A 17,889-nucleotide genomic window follows, 5' to 3' on the forward strand; every position below is an offset into this window, starting at 1 on the left:
TTTTTATTCCATAGTTTCAGAGGTAAAATTTAGTGATGCATCAGATTCATGTAACACCCAGAGCTCATTCCCAGTGCCCTTCCTAATGCCCATCACCTAATTACACAGTCTCCACACCCACCTCCCCTCAATCAACCGTGTTTTATCCCTATAGTTAAGAGTTTCTTATGGTTTAGCTCCCTCTCTGTTTTCATCTTATTTTATTTTGTCTTCCCTTCCCCTATGATCATCGGTTTTGTTGCTTAAGTTCCAAATGTGAGTGAATTCATATGTATTTGTCTATCTGTGACTGACTAATTTCAAGTAGCACAATACCATCTAGCTGTATCCACATCATTGCAAATTGCAAGGTATTGGTTTTCTTGGTGGCTGAGTATCATTCCATTGTGTATATGTAACAAATTTTCTTTATACAGACATGTAAAAGATCTGTATTTGCACCCTGCTGCTGATAATACTTTGCGGTAGCTTCCTCAAGCAGACTCCCTCATCTCCACTATATTCTCAGCTATATCACAGCACATTCAAGTCTCCACAATTCCTTCCCTCCTAACAGGGGTCCCTTTTCTACTTGTAGGCTTGCAGCATTTATATTCTTAGATCTCTGATTGATTTTTGGGGTGTTGAGAATGATTTGATAAGTATGTAGTTGTATTTGAGGGATGAGACAAACTTAACTCTTCCCCTCAGTACTTTCTGATTGGATGCCTGCTAGGAAGACTGTGAACCTGGTGACAGGCTGGATATTCTTTCCCCACTTCTATGAGAGCTGAATGTCGTTGTGTCAAGTAGGTAATGATTTGTGACACAGTTTCATCCTTTCCTGCTTTATATTTATTGTGGGAAGATGTACCCAACATTTATCTACCATTTTCAACACTTACATATAAGCTTTGATGGATGACTTGAGAATAGCATTTGCTCTAGTGCCATGTTGTCCAACTTACCCCTCAAGTGTGATCATTCATGGGATCTAATGGCCCATGACTTCATTAATATCGGTGTAACTGTTTCAGTGAATGGTGACTCTGTGTGACACATTTATCTTTATACTGAGTGAGTTTTTTCAGCGACATCATGAACTTCACCATAAATACGTCATAAATAATATTCTTTCATCTTGAAGGAAACTTAACCTGTTTTCCTTAAAAGATGGTTTCCAGGCAATGATGTCAGAAGGGTTACTGAGGAAGCCATTCATCATTTGTCAGCCAAACTGCATGGTGATTGGCCACAAAATGGGGTCATCCTGCCCGAAGGGGTACGTGTACCCCAATGTTTATAGCAGCAATGTCCACAATAGCCAAACTGTGGAAAGAGCCAAGATGCCCATCGACAGATGAATGGATAAAGAAGATGTGGTATATATACACAATGGAATATTATGCAGCCATCAAAAGGAATGAGATCATGCCATTTGCAACGACATGGATGGAACTGGAGGGTGTTATGCTGAGTGAAATAAGTCAATCAGAGAAAGACATGTATCACATGACCTCACTGATATGAGGAATTCTTAATCTCAGGAAACAAACTGAGTGTTACTGGAGTGGTTGGGGGTGGGAGGGATGGGGTGGCTGGGTGATAGACATTGGGGAGGGTATGTGCTACGGTGAGCGCTGTGATTTGTGCAAGACTGTTGAATCACAGATCTGTACTTCTGAAACAAATAACGCAACATATTTTAAGAAAAAAGAAAAAGAAGAAGATAACAGGAGAGGAAGAAAAGGGGAGTATGTCAGAGGGGGAGACGAACCATGAGAGATGATGGACTCTGAGAAACAAACTGAGGGTTCTAGAGGGGAGGGAGGGAGGGGGATGGGTTGTCCTGGTGGTGGGTATTGAGGAGGGCACGTTCTGCATGGAGCACTGGGTGTTATGAACAAACAATGAATCATGGAACACTGCACCAAAAACTAATGATGTAATATATGGTGATTAACATAACAATAAAAAAACTTAAAAAAAAAAAAAAAAAGAGTGGGGTCCCTATGACAGGATTGGTGTCCTTAATAAAAAGAAGAGAGACCAAAGCTCTCTTTCTGCCATGGTAAGGACATAGCAAGAAGGCGACCTCCTACAAGCTCAGAAGAGGGTTCTCACCAGGAAATCAATCTACCAGCACCATGATCATAAACTTCTCTGCTTCAAAAACTGTGCGAAATGACTATCTGTTGTTTAAGCCACCTAGTCTTAAATGGAAAGTGAATTTTTTTTTTTTTTTGTCTTTTGTGAATTTTTGTGAATTTTTGTTACAAGAGCCCAAACTAAGATACTGTGTATTTTCTTGGGTGAGATATCTCTTCAGGTCTTTTGCCCAATTTTTAATGGGGTTTTTCATTTTCTTATTGCTGAGTATTAAGAGTTCCTTGCATATTTTGGATAATAGTCCTTTAATAGTCCTTTATCCTCGGATAATAGTCCTTTTAAAAATGTTTTTTTCTACTCTGTGGCTTGCTTGTGTTCTCACTCTTTTGATAAATAAGAATTTTATGACTAACAGCCTTTTATTTATCTTAATAAAGTAAAAAAAAAATAGCCATTTAATCTTTATTTCTAAAACCAAACATTTAAACTTTATATATATGTTCAGTTTTTCCTTATAAATGAAAAAAAGGTTAAAATCAGTATACAGAAAATAGAGTCAGCAACTAATTGCAACATCTGATCTTTTTTTTAAGATTTATTTATTTCAGCGAGAGAGGGAGAGAGAGAGAGAGCATGAGCATGGGCAAGTGAGGGGAGGGGCAAAGGGACAGGGAGATAAGCAGACTCCCCACTGAGCACAGGCTGAATGCAGGGTTTGGCTGGCTTGATCACAGGACCCTGAGATCATGACCTAAGCCGAATTCAAGAGTCCGACACTTAACTCACTGAGCCACCCAGGCGCCCCAACATCTGATTGCTTGTCAAAAACTACAAAACTATTTAATAAATCTTGGTTTTGTCAAATTCTGATATTGAAACGTTCTCCATCAAAGCTTATTTGCTTACTAATAAAACTTTGTTTAGAGAAAATTTTTATTCACACCAAATATCTAGGAGAAGTTAGACACATAACTAAAGCAAGCTAAAAACACAGGTCTCCTAAATGAAGAGAGGCAAAGCATATGTAATTTATACTACGCCTGCTGGGCCACAGCTTTCTGCTCAGGGCCTATTCATGCACAATATCCCACTTAAAAGCCAAGTTTTATGATTCTGAAGAGATGAAAGATGAGACCATTTAGAAGACAGAACTGTATTTTAAAACATATATTAAGCTATACTGAAATTTTTTTCAAATTTTATTTAAAAAAACTGCATTTTTGCTTTTTTAAGACTAATTTAAGGATTTTAAAAAAAGCTGCCAGCTGTGCCTATTACCATACTGTACGCCTTTGAACAAATACCTCTCAAATCACTCTCTTTCAGCTTAGTTTCTAGGGCAAAGTAGGAAAGAAAGATTACTAATTGTGATTAAGCAAGGATATTTATTATTTATTTGAACAAAAATAATATGATGGAATGTGAAGTCTAATAAATTACACTACAGTATATTAAAACTGAACATTTTACTGGAGCCAAGAATAAGGGGGGATAGCTATAACATTTTCATTACAATCTTTTGATATAGTTTTCAAAATGTACAAAAAATTGGCATGTCTTTTGATCTCAAGAAAATCTGAAAGGAATTTTTAAAAAAACCATTATCATTAACATATTAAGCATTACTACATGTAAGGCATAACGTATGGTACAAAATAGATACAAAAGCAATCATACCTAAACTTCAATATTGTTTACACATTCCTTTCTATTCTGTATTTCATCTGATTCTCACCAAAATCCTATATTGTTATTTCCACTGTACAAAAAAGAACACATTCAGAAACCTGCCTAAGGTCACACAAATAGCAACAGCTTGCACTAGGCTAAAACCAAGCATTTCTGACCCCAATCCCAAGTTTCTTCTACTGAACTGCTTTTTCTGAAGCATCAACCGTCCCCTTTGCTCTGTAGAAGAATAGTTAAAGGGCACAGGTATATTTCGGACAATGAGTATAAACATTTTGGATTTATGGACAGTTTTCATATTGGAAGGAAATAAGGCTAAAGAAGGTAAACTGAAGCCATAATGATACTCTGTGTTTTACTGGAGTCAAAGTCAGCTGCTCAACTAACTGAGCCACCCAGGCACCCCAAGGATTTTACTTCTAATTCAATCAGTGAGTTTCAATTTCACACTTGGAAATGATAAATTAATGAATTAGGTAATAATGTAAATCACCTTTAAAGAAAGGACAGCAATAGCAAAACTAGCTATTATTTCCCAAATGTCTTCTCCATGCCAGAACTGCTCTTAACCTTTTACAGAGAGGAAACTGAAATTCAGAGGTTAAATAACTGCCTCAAACCGAAAGGCTGGTATGTGACTAAATGAGTTTCCTCGGGCTGCTGTAACAAATTGCCACAAGCTGGGTGTCTTACAACAACGTGAAATTTATTCTCTCACAATTCTGAAGGCTAGAAGTCTGAATGCAAGGTGTCAGCAGGGCTATACCCCCTCTGGGACTCTGGGTAGATTCCTTCCTTGCCTCCTTCTAGCTTCTGGTAGTGGCCGTCAATTCTTGGTGTTCTTTGACTTGCATCTGCATCACTCCACCTCTGCCACTATTGCGACATGATTCTCCCTATGTCTCTGTCTCCACATCACCTTCCCTCTGTGAATGTCTGTCTCTTCTTATAAGGACACCAGTCATATTGGATAGGAGCCCACACTTTCTCTCTGCTCCCCCCTCCTTGCTCTCTCTCAAATAAATTAATAAAATCTCTCAAAGAATAAAATTGGCGTCGATTGTGAATATGCTGATGTTTTAAACAATACCAAATCTTCACATTTTTCAACTTAACAACAAATTAAAAACGACTTTGTTGGGGTGCCTGGGTGGCTCAGTCAATTAAGCGTCTGGTTGTGCTTCCCTAAAAACTTACTTTAAGAAAATCAATAATGATAGTTCATTGAATCCCTTAATCTCACACCCAACGGTTGTCTTAGATACCTGTAAATAGTACTGAAAGAGGACTTATTTCAACTACCTTCATTTTGACCTCAGTCTGTACTTTCTAATTGATTAAGTTCTTTCCAGCTCATCACTTAACTCAAGCAAAAGACCCTACAGGAAAAGCATCCCCATGATTGGGAACAAAATTACCCCCTCAGCAATAAGGACTGCCCTGAGCCAGCAAGACCAGCATGACTGACTCCCAAGACAATGACTCACCTGACCTTTACTGCCCACCTGCATGTACCCACTGACCTTTGTCCCACATTTTCCTTACATAAACCAAGAAGTATTTTCAACACTTTGGAGACAGCGTTTGGGAAACTAGTCCACTTCCGTCCCGTGCTGGCCACACTGAAATAGATTCTTTTCTTTTTTCACCACCACTCCTCCCTTCTGTCTTTGGATTTTGTCAGCGGCAACTGGCCGAACCTGATCTATTTGGGACCCCTGGAGCCAGGTGCTCTTGCACCCCTGTGCCCTGGCTACAGTATCACCACTGTCCCAAGCATCCAAGTTCAAAGTCTCAACACCAACTTTAGCATTAGCCTCCAAGTTTTGCTAATTCTTCCTTAGCAATATATTTAGTATCCCTGAATTTGACTCTCATTGTTTCCACTACAGATCAAACTTTGAGACCTCATGCTAATATTTTTAAAGGGAGGGGGAAAGTACATTATATCTTTTTAAAAAATTAAGTTAAAAAATTCTTTTCGGGGCGCCTGGGTGGCTCAGTCGTTAAGCATCTGCCTTCGGCTCAGGTCATGATCCCAGGGTCCTGGAATTGAGACCCACATCGGGCTCCCTGCTCTGCAGGAAGCCTGCTTCTCCCTCTCCCACTCCCTCTGCTTGTATTCCCTCTCTCTCTGTATGTCTCTCTCTATCAAATAAATAAAATCTTTAAAAAAAATTTTTTTTTCAAAACTAAACATAATTGTATATAATGTGAGACCTGAGAACTTAGAACAATAGCCAACTTAGTGTATTGATGTACAATGCTATTAGATGCTATAATATAATCATTCTTAAATAAATTTCAATTAAATTTAGAAATTAAACTACAAATCCATGTAATGGTTGGTTCGTCTATGGTTTCCAATTTTTCAGAACTAATATGTATACAACAGCACTTTCTTTTAAAATAAACCTCAAAAAAGTCTGTGTTTGTGTACAGGAGCAGGGGATGTATTTTATGCCATTTTTAAAATTATGCACCCTCCTCCTTGCTCCAACATTTGCCAATCAACCTATCTGCTAAATTTTCAGCACTCTCTAGATGACTATTCAACAGGCAAATTTGTTTTGCCTTTAGACATGGGTGGATATCATATTAATACAAGTTTCATCTTGTAACCTGTAACACTTTCCTTGGCTAATTTCAATAACTCCTTCAGAAACACATTACCATTCAGATGATCAATAAACTCTCAATAAATGGTTTTAAAATTTGATTGTACTCAGTTTAATTAATTTGTTCATTAAAACATCTTAGCCCCTATTAAATGCGAAACATTATACTACAGGATGGGAATATATAATGGAAAAATACATTGTTCATACTACAAAAGAATTTACAGACTAGTGAGATAGAAAGTCATGTTAATAGTTACAGGATATAATTTGATGATGTTAGAAAAGGCCATAAGCTAGTACTTATGGAACCTGAGAAGCATTTATTATCAGGTGGGGAAAGGGAGGAATCAGGGAACATTTTCCATAGCGTTGACAGGAATTAAATTTGAAACAAGTGGCAGAATAAGAAAAGGAAAGACATTTTAGGTAGATCGGGCAGCATGCCACGTTCCAGAAACTATGGTAGTTTGCTATGGCTAGACCAAAGAGTAGGGGAGTGGTAGGAGGTGAGGCTAAAGAAGCAGAAAAGTAGCCTATCTTGAAGAAAATTACATTCCGCATGAAGGGGTCTGAACATAAGCCTGAATACTAGAAGGAATCATAGGAGAAATTTTAAGCAAGAAACAAAATATTCAGACTAGCTTAAAAAAAAAAAAAAATCACCCTGTCAGTAATGTGCAGAAAGACTAAAGAAAATAACAGACTAGAAGCAAAGAAAATAGAGTACTACCGCAATAATCCAGTTGGGAAACGTTGAGAACACAAACTAAGAAAACAACAGTGGAAACGGGGAAAAGACAGATTCAAAAAAATAAAGTAGAATCTATAAAACTTAGTACCTAGAGATGGGATGATGATAAATAAGTTTAGTTCGACTTCCAGGATTTCTGGTGTGAAAAACCATGTGGATGGTGATGGCACTCACTGTAGGACAGGTTCATCACTGCTTTTCACGTTATGAAATGTATCATGTAATTCCAAGGTCAGCTCTCAGTTCTCCCTTTATGTGAGCTATCAGCAGGAGCACTGGGCATTATTATTGTCCACACACTTTGCCTTAAAACTGGTTTCCAGGACACCACATTTACCTTGTTTTTCTCCTACCTCACTGGCTGCTCCTTTCCAATCCCTTTGCTGTTCCTCCTCATCTCCCCAACCTCCACAAACACTGGAGTGACTCCGGGCTGCCTAGATGCTCTCACTTTTCTTTGACCTGTAACTACTCTCTTGACTTTACTCCATCTTATGTCTTTACAAATCATCTATGCTGATTAACCCTGAAAATTTGTGACCCAAGTCTCATCCTTCCCCCTAGACTCATATATTCAATTGCCTACTCATTATTTCCAACTTGGATGTCTAAAAGGCATCTCACCCTAACAAGTCAAAAATATAACTTTTTTTTTCAGCTTCTCAACCTGCAAAAACCCCTACTACTACACCAACATTACTTCTGCAGTCTTCCTCTATCTCAATAAATTATAACTCCATCCTTCTAATGCAGGTCAAAATATCTTAAAGTTATCTTTGATTCTACAATTTCTCTCACCACCCCCTACATGTTCACTACCTGAGGAAATTCTATTAGCGCTATGTTCATAATATATTCCATTTTTTAATAAAAAATTTAATTTATTAATACATTTGCCTATGTTTTAACAATTCAATACGCAGTAAGTAAACAAATAAATAAATTTTATACATGATATCCACATAATATATTCTAAATCTAACTGCTTTTTACTGCAACCATTCTACTGTGGCCACCATCATCTGCTTGAATTACTGCAGTAGACCCTTATCTAGTTTCCCGGTGTAGGGACTGAGAGCAAGTTGCTCCGGAATGGGCCACTGTGGTATAAAGATCATTTAAGTTAAAAAGCCATCAAAATCCAGCAGATTCACGAAAAGGTTTTACCTCCCGCACAACTGCCCAAAAATAATTTAGAGGACCTGCTCCAGGAAGAGAGCTATCACCATAGATAACTACATTGTACAATAACTAGAAATGGTAGACAGGGAAGAACCTAGCAAGGCCTGTTTGATCAGTCTTCTTTGTCCCACTGTTTCTGAGTTGTCCAGCAAAATTTGTTTACCTTATCTTCCTGTGAACTACATTCCTTCCCTTTGAAGTTCCAGACCCTCTACCCTTCTCCTTAGTTCATTATGACATATATACCTCATTTTGCCTGTTTTTGGAATTTCCATGTCTGTGTGGATTCCCCATACATACGCTATTAAATTTTATTTTCTCCTATTAATCTTCTCATCAATTTGATTCTTAGTCCAGCTAGAGGGACTTTGAAGAAGACAGGACATTCTTGCTTCCCCATACCTGCTTCTACTTTTATCCCCCAGGTAATATTCTCCATATCATGGCCAGAGTGACTCTTTTAACCATAAGTAAGATCACGTCATCTATCTGTGCGAAACTCTTCAGTGGCTTCCAAAATCCTTATAGTGGCCCATGTGCTGTGCAGCCCACGACTTTACCACTCTAACCTCATCTTCTACTATTCCTCTCCACTTCTCACTGTACTCCAGCCACACTAGCCTCTTTGCTGTTCCTCAAACATCCTACTAAACACACTTCAGGACTTTTGCTCTTACTCTTTCTTCTGCCTGGAACATCCTTCCCTCAGTCATCAATATGGCTCATTATGACTTCTTTTAGATCTTTATTCAAATACCACTTTACTGAAGCCTTCCCTGACTATTCTATTTAAAACTGTGAACCATTCTTCAACCCTTCCTATTCCCTTTCCTTCATTTTTCTTCATAGCACTTTTCACTACCCAACATACTTCAGATATAGTGAATTAAGGAGCGAGTTAATGAAAGATGAGAATGTACATTATCAACAAGTGTGGACCCTTCTTTTCACACAGACTGTGTGGAAAAAGAGAATACAGACCAGTACCTACAAGAATCAAAACAAGAGCTAAGAGTGCTAGGATTTGAATTCTACTTATGTGATTAAGCAATGACAATCTCAGATTCCACACCCCCTTCCAAAAAAAAAAAAAGGAACAACATTACCATTGTGTCACTATATCAAACGACATATGTATGCAAAATTCTTAGCACAGTAAAAACTCAAAGGTAAGTCATTAATGTTTTTATTAGTAAACAGAATTAAGATAGGACTTTTTATTTTTTAAGAGGTAAAACTGGAACACACTTATATGCTGAACAGAGAAGGAAAAAAGAGAGGCTAAAGAAAATAAGAGGAAGAAGGTGATGATCCTCAAAATTCCTTCCATTAACTTATTTTTTTAAAAACTTATCAGCAAAGTGATACACCTGGATTTGCTTTTCACATACAAAACACATACTGCCTTTTACTATGAAACCAATTCAATACCATAATCAATATAAAAATGCAATCTATTTTTCTAGACTTACATCTAGATGATTTAGCTCCCATCTGGTCAATATTACCACCAGACAAATCTTTCTATATATAGCCTTATTTTGCAGAGACTCCTAACATCCTCCAACCTCAATTTCTGTGCTACCTTTCTTCCATAGCTTAAAACTCAATTACTAATTATAGAGAACTGATGATGACCAGAGAGGGGTTAGGCAGAGTGATGGGTGAAATAGGGGATGGGGATTAAAGAGGACACTTATCATGATGAGCACTGAGTAATGTATAGAATTGTTGAATCAGGGGCGCCTGGGTGGCTCTGATGGTTAAGCATCTGCCTTCGGCTCAGGTCATGATCTCATCAGGGTCCTGGGATCAAGGCCCACGTCGGGCTCCCTGCTCAGCGGGAAGCCTGCTTCTCCCTCTCCCTCTACTGCTCCCCCTGCTTGTACTCTTTCGCTCTCTCTGTCGAATAAACAAATAAAATCTTGTACACCTGAAACTAATATAACACGGTATGTTAACTACACTGAAATTAAAATAAAAACCTTAATTAAAAAAAAAAACCTCAATTACCAGCTGAGAATCTTGTTATCAAAAGAAAGGCCACATTTCTAGCCTCTAGCTGCCCTTACAGCTAGTGTGGCCTTGTTACTAAGTGGAGGCAGTACGGGGCAGCTTCCTCAAACCTTCTTGAAGAGGCCTATCCTACCCCTTTGTTCTTTGGCTCTCCTTTCACACTGCTGCCTGGAAAAGGGTGCAACAACAGAGCTCTAGTCTCCATTCTGGATTGTTAGCATCAGCTCCAATCCCTAAGAATGGCAGAGCAGTAAACTAGACAGAGTGAAGACCCAGTAAAACAGTACCTCCACCCTAGCCAGAGACTGTGTTTCTAAGGGATTTTTACATGAGAATGAAAATCTTATTTCCTCATTGTTGAACCCAATCCTAACGGATACACATTGTATCAAATCACGCCACTTCCTCAGTTTAATATACTCATTATCGAATACTTGAAGTCTATCCACAATCTGGCACTGGCTTATTTGCCCTTACTCCTATATTCTCTATACACCTTTTGATTTTCTGTCACTATACCTTTGCTCATATTAATCTCCTTTCTTGGAATGCATCCAACCTCCCATTTAGAAGTGTTCTTTATCTTTCCAGTTCCAGCTCAAAGCCCACTTCCTCCACAAAGCTTCCCATGGTTATTAAAGACAGATGTGATCTTATCTTCCTTTGAACTATGTTCTGCTTGTGTCACTAACCTAGCGAGGCTTAGTTTTCCTTTTAGATGTATAATCTCATATCCCCCAAAAGATCGTAGGGTCCTTAAGAAGGACGATTCTCGGCTTGAGAAAAAAAAAAAAAAATCTAAAAGAGGCTCTGTTCGCAAACATTTTCCTAATGTTCACTATGTCCAGAGCAGCACTTTGATACAGAATGTGCCCAATGTCAATTAAAACTCTAGGTAAATTTAACTCATTCTATGAGTTTTTACCACCCAAACCCACTAAGTCCTTTATCAGCTAAAATTCAAGGGTAGCCTGACCTAATGCCCAGATTGTAATAAAATCCATTGGATATAATCACAAAGCTTGTGAACATGGGAGTGCAGATAACCCTTTCAGATACTAATTTCAGTTCCTTTGGATATATACCCAGTAGTGGGACTGTGGGATCATACGGTAGTTCCTTTTTTAATTTTCTGATGCTCTTCCATAATGGTTTACCGATTTACATTCCACCAGGGTTCCCTTTTCTCTACACCCTCACCAGCACTTGTTATCTCTTATCTTTTTGTTAAATGTGGACCTTAAAGTATTCTCAGCAAACAGGTTAACTGTGGTAGGTGATGGTTGTGTTAATCAGCTTGATAATGGTGATCATTTCACAATGTATACATACATATATCAAACCATCATACACTGAACACCTTAAAATATACAATTTTTATTTGTCAATTATATACCTCAGAAAAGGTAGGGGGGGAAAAAGTCCATACTAAAGACAACAGTCCATAACTTATCCTAGGAAGAAAGAGGCTACCAGGGGGAAGAGGAACTACAGTTCCCTTATTTTTAAAAATTAATGCTTATTAAATGTCAAAAGCATACAAAGCATAATAAAGAATACAATGATAAACTGTAGACCTGCCCATCAGCTTAAATACAAAACACAAAGAACCAGAGGTAAAACAGAACAACAGATGTAGATGATTAGTTTAAAGGTTATCATATTTCTCAGCTTTGTTTTGCTACCATTGTAATTGTTCCTCTAAATAAAACTGTCATTTCTTCTTAGTAACTCTAAAAATACATTCTACTCCTCAGAAACAAACTGAATTTAACGCACTGGGAAAGGAGGAGTTTGAAGGACATGAGTTTTTACACTATAAGGACTGGAAAACTTCCATTTTTGAATGTAAAACTGTCTTAAAGGAAATCAATATAAGACCTAAACAGGTCACCCAACACAATGGTGAGTAATAAGGTAAATCATTGTAAGTATTAATTAGATTAAGTTTTTGTTTCTTTGAACTAATAATTCCATACTAAAGAATTTATCTGAATCCTTTCTCCAAAGTAAAAATTTCAAAAGCAATTTTTTAAAGGTTGCATAAACTTTATCTGACTGTGCAAAGAAATGAAGAATGGTATCACCTCAGCCAATATTAATACAAGTTTAGCTAAGGCCTTTTTTATCTATGAAATGTGTACAAAGACGGTTGAACACAAGCAATTATCAGAGATCATTATACCTACCTTGAAAGATTATTGAGAATCAGAAAGTGTAAGTTAAACATTGCTGTTTTTGTAACAAATGCTAAATTTGCCAGTATGTTTCTTTAAAACTCTAAATCAAGTGCAGGAAATTCTTTTCTGTAAAGGGCCAGAAAGTGAACACTCTAGGCTTTGCAAACCAAGAAGCAAGGTTGAGGATATTATGTAGGTTCTTTATATAACAAGAGAAAACAACTTTGCACAAATTTTTATTGATGAAATTCAAAATATATTAACACTAGCATACAATTTTCTGGCAACACAGGTCTACTAATAAGAATGAAATTATTTTGGGGGGATAACATTTCACATAATTGGGGTCCAAAGTTAGTGTTCTCTATCATCAAATCAACTGCAAATGTTCCTCTATAGAACCAGTCTCAGTTCCTGAGCTTTATAAAATGGTCTGGGCCAGCCATATTTACTTTGTCATGCCTTGCTGCTCTAAGAACTAAAGTTGCTTGAGAAACAAATTAAAACACACTACAAACCTCTTAATTTCCAAGAGTCAGCTTCTAAACCATTGCAATTCATCTGAATATGAAAATTTTAAATTTCTTAACATATAGTGCCTATCTTTAACCATCATTTCTACACAGCAATTTATTCTTCCTTGACTCTTAGCTGTAGGCTAAGTATAAACAAAGAATAATACTAAATGCAGAAGAGAAATCTAATCCTTTTAAAAATCTTATTAGGTAAGAGTCCAAGTTATACAGGAATATAATTAGAGAATGAGGGAAACAGAAAATAACCAGGATTAAATAATCGAGGGCAGTAAATGATATAGTAAGATAAAAGCAGAGGAGAGTTGGGATCTATCAAACATGTTGCGGGGGGAAAGGGGGTCCGATTCCACTAAAATTTAATGAAAATGTTTCTTGAACACTTTTGGCAATATTAATTTGAAGTAAATATTTAGTTTTTAAATATACTCTGAATTATTACTTTGAAAAATGTACTCATCTGATTCTAACCATTAATTTAAAACTACGTAACTTCACACTGATAAATGCCTTGCAATAGTTAAGAATACCTCATTAACTTTTTCAAGTTAGCTCTATTCAAGTAATAGCTCAGCCTCACCAACAAGGGCCCTAGGCTAGAAAATCATTATTTTTGCCATAAAAGGATGTGCCTGACTCCTACAACTGCCAAATTAAAGAAAATTCCTTGCTGCTAATAATAAATGAAGATATTAAACCTTACTGTTAAGTAACATATTAAATATTTAAAATATTTTCTTATGAATGATAAAATTAACAACTTTAGTTTTCTAATAACTTCACTGAATTAGATGGTGGAAAATCTAAAAACCAACTAAACAAGATATACAAGCCCAACAGTATGGGGGCTGGAGAGATAATACTGTCAAATATAAGCATTAAAATTTAAAAATATCTTTCTTATACCTTTTCCAAGAGAGTCCAATGCACTTTACAAGAATAATTTTTTAACATAACATTTCTGGGAGGGGGGTAAAGACCCACTGATATTTGTGTCTAAAAAATCTGGATTTCTGATCTTAGCACTTTATGTTCTATTACAAAAGCATTCTTATTTGACAAGTCTCCTCTTGCCTAGTAATTTGATGTAATTCAGCAATGAAAGTTCTTAAAATTTTCAAAATTGAGGAAACAAGCTAAAGTGTGAGCAACTTAACAGTGTAGAAGTTGCCAAGAACTTCTCATTACCCATTTACTTTTAATAACCCTCAAGATTTTTTTTTTTTTAGATTTTTTATTTATTCATTTGAGAGAGAGCATGTCGGCGAGAGCTTGAGCAGGGGGCAAGGTCAAAGGGAGAGGGAGAAATGAGACTCCCCACTGAGCAGGGAGCCCCGACATGCCATGTGGGGCTGGATCCCAGGACCCCGGGATTATCACCTGAGCCAGTTAGTCACTTAACTGACTGAGCCACCCAGGCACCCCAACCCTCAACATATTTTAACCTAAACTAGTGGCTAATATAGGGTGGAGAGCTGGCAGAAACAAGCAGGTATATTTTGGAAAAGTTCTCTAGGTTTTTCTAGTATTCCACACCTGAACCAGAACCAATTTTCTACATATATAACAGCCAAATTTTTTTTTTAATTTTATTTATTTATTTGAGAGAGAGAGAGAGCATGAGAGGGGGGAGGGTGAGAGGGAGAAGCAGGGAGCCTGATGCAGACTCCATCCTGGGACTCCAGGATCATGACATGAGCCGAAGGCAGTTGCTTAACCTACTGAGTCACCCAGGCGCCCCTAACAGCCAAATTTTTAAAAATTGTGATTTTATTTACATAACTGTATTATCAGTGTTGGTACAAAATTCCTAATCATTCCTAATTTTCATTTCCTCTGGTTCTAAAGGTGATCCAATTTGAATACGCAGCATTTTTTTAAGCCCCATTAAAGCTGGAAGTCATAGATGTTTAGAGTTGAACAGCATATCAGAGATCATCTAGTCTGAATTTTTTGCTTCTTCAAGAAAAAGAAACTAAGACTCAAAAACATACCTAGGATCACAAACTAGAGTAACAGAGGTGAGACCTCAACTCTACTGCCTTAACTCTTCAGTGCCCTTTTAACCAGACCAAGATGCAGGAGGCTCCTCAGGCACCTCGAAATCAAAATTACATACACAAGAACTAGTCAAGAAATTTCCATTTCAACAACTACTTAGTGTGAAGAACCTTATTTATTTCAGAACCTGAAGTTTTAAACAAAGTACATATTTATTTTCATGGTATAGTAAACATTAACGGAGTTCTGATAATTTAGTAAATTCCCATAGTGTAAAATTCCAAATTATTGCCACTTTCATCTGAATCTCTTAAGTTTAAGTAAAATGATCAAATTTCTAATGTTAAATTATTTTCTTCTACTTAACTATTCACAATGCAGTCAGGATTCCAGTGCAGTGTAAAAGATTAAGGCTGGGAATCAAGACATACAATACTCTGCTAGCTTAGTAACAAATATCAACCTCTCTGATTCCACTTCTCATCTCCTGATCAGTGATCATCATATTGACAGTAACTATTTATTGTAATAACTTAGTGCCAGGAATGTTATCTGTATTGTTTCTCTCACATTTTATAAGATAGGCATTATTTACCTATTTTACAGGTGAGGAAACTTAAGCATGGAGAGAGAAAGTTTTCCAAGAAACTGAGCTAGTTAGTAGCTGAGCTGGAATTTAACACCAGCTCTGCCTAACACCAACCTAGAGCCCATAGGTCCTTGCATTACATACACTATTTTGCTCATATCCTGATATGTGTGATCCTAGTGTGGTTGAGTGAATACCATATTTGCAGGATTATTAGGGAGATAAAAATGATAAAACAAATAAAAATACATGCTGAGGAAACATACTGTGGTACTTTCTCCAATTAATAAACCAAAAATGAATTTTTAGTAAAAGATTTAAAAACTATGCTATTGATACTAATTACTATTAACTTCAAAGTGAGCATTGTACAATTAAAGGAAATAACTGATTTTGTTTTTAGAAGTAACATTGTAGATTATACTGTAAAATAGGTATCTTCATGCCTATTTCAGTAGTTGAAATAAAATTACTCTGAAAGTCCTTATTAAATCACATACACAAATTTAAAGTATTTAATAAATTTAGAAAAAAGATGGCATAACCTGACAGGACAGAAGAAATCAAAAGAAATTGATGCCAGTTCCTGCCCTTTCAAACAGATAAAAATACCCTCTGGTGTACGAGAAAAGAGAATGAGCAAATTTTAATATTGGACATCTCTAGGAAGTATTTACATTCTAGTATCAACCTAACTTAACCACTACAAACAGATGAAGACACTATGATTGCTGCTCTGACAATCAAGATGCTTCTCCAAGCTCGTCATGTTTTATATCAGTAAAATGTTCAGTAGATAGTGTACAACTAATTCTGTGTAGTCCTTGACTCTTTTTTTAAAATTTAAATTCTAGGAGTTAAAAAGAAAAAAAAAAACTAGGGCGAATGTAGGGCATGATTATTAAACACAGCCTAAAAGCAAAACTAGAATTGAAGATTCTGGTTATCTTTTACCTATATCATGCCTTACAACTAAAAGCAGTTATGAGCACAAAATGAAAGGTACTGTGCGCACTTCGGTTATATGTCCTAATACGTGACCTGGTAACACAACGTCTTTACATAAAAATCATCAATACCTCTATGACCCTGCTCCTTTCCCTAACAATGGCCAACGCGTTAATCTCTGTAATCCCCACGCGAGTAATGACACTCCGACCAAGTCAGTTCTCCCGGAGTTACACCTAGACAGAACTTCTTTTTTTCCCCACTGCTTTTTAACCTCCGTTGAAGGCAAAAATCCCAACAGAACCACACGAACCGCGCATTAAAGGGGCGTTCTTCACCCGACCCACCCCCTGCATTAAACATTCATTCCGTCTGAAACCCTGTAAATCGCAAGAGGAAGCTCGGACAAAACTGCAAAATTCCGGAAACACACAGAAAGAAAAAGAACGAGAGGAAGAGAGGGAAGACGCAGGGGAGGACAGAGCCAGCCTGTCAAACCCCCAGGGAGCTGAGGCTGGAGTGGAGCAGACGGGGAGGACCCGGTTCCGGGGCAGCGCCAACACCCACCGCCGCTCCCTCCCCTCACCTCGATCTCGCGGATGTTGTTGGAGGTGACGAAGATGCCGATGCCAATGGGGATGAAGATGAGGCCGATGATGAAGAAGGTAGGTAGCACCGTGCCAGCCGTAAGGATGGGCTGCCAAGCCGGCAACCGTTGCTGTTTGAAGGCCGTGTTATCCGGTCTCCGGTTCTTAGCGGTGCCCCCGGGAGCACACGGGGGTCCACCATCCACTTCATCCTTCGCGTTATAGTTCATCGCCATCGACCCCCACGGCGAGGCTCCGCGACGCGCAGGTGGACCACCCAGGGGACCCGCCTGCTGACCCTGACAGAAGACGCGCAGGCGCCGCTGCCGCCGCCACCTCCGCTGTAGAGGCGGAAGAGGCGGGACACCCTTCGGCCGACGGCCGCCGAGCGGAAGCGGGATTCTGAGGGGGACGCCAGAGGGAGGGAGAGAGGAAGGAGGGAGAAGACTGAGGGACAAGGGGAGGGGAAAAGGGAGGAGGATAGAAGAGGGAGGGAAAAGGCGGACGCACCCTGATCATTTGCCCTGTGACGACAAAGTGAGGGCCTCAACCCCCAGAGCTTGGAGCTACGTTGCGCCTGCGCGTCGCTGGGAGCGAAGAGGTTTCGACGCTTACGCAATAGGTTTGTCTTTGCTTCACTCTCCGAAGCTTCCGTTCTCACTCATCTGCTTCCTGCTGTGGTTATCATGGCAAAGGAGGTGCTA

The 17,889-nt window shown here is 38.1% G+C and overlaps 1 protein-coding gene across 1 annotated transcript in view; it reads right to left on the bottom strand.

The window, feature by feature from the left end:
* TMEM30A (transmembrane protein 30A) overlaps positions 1 to 17,628 on the bottom strand; it is a 45,018-nt gene extending 27,390 nt beyond the window's left edge. The window contains exon 1 of the mRNA XM_025890444.2: positions 17,185 to 17,628. Within this exon, the coding sequence (XP_025746229.1) occupies positions 17,185 to 17,421 (237 nt within the window). The 5' untranslated portion in view covers positions 17,422 to 17,628. The remainder of the gene's footprint in view (positions 1 to 17,184) is intronic.
* Between the last annotated feature and the right edge of the window lie 261 nt (positions 17,629 to 17,889).

The sequence above is a fragment of the Callorhinus ursinus genome, unplaced genomic scaffold (assembly GCF_003265705.2).
Source record: "Callorhinus ursinus isolate GAN/ISIS: 27379988/994484 unplaced genomic scaffold, GSC_fseal_2.0 scaffold22, whole genome shotgun sequence".
Classification (NCBI taxonomy): domain Eukaryota; kingdom Metazoa; phylum Chordata; class Mammalia; order Carnivora; family Otariidae; genus Callorhinus; species Callorhinus ursinus.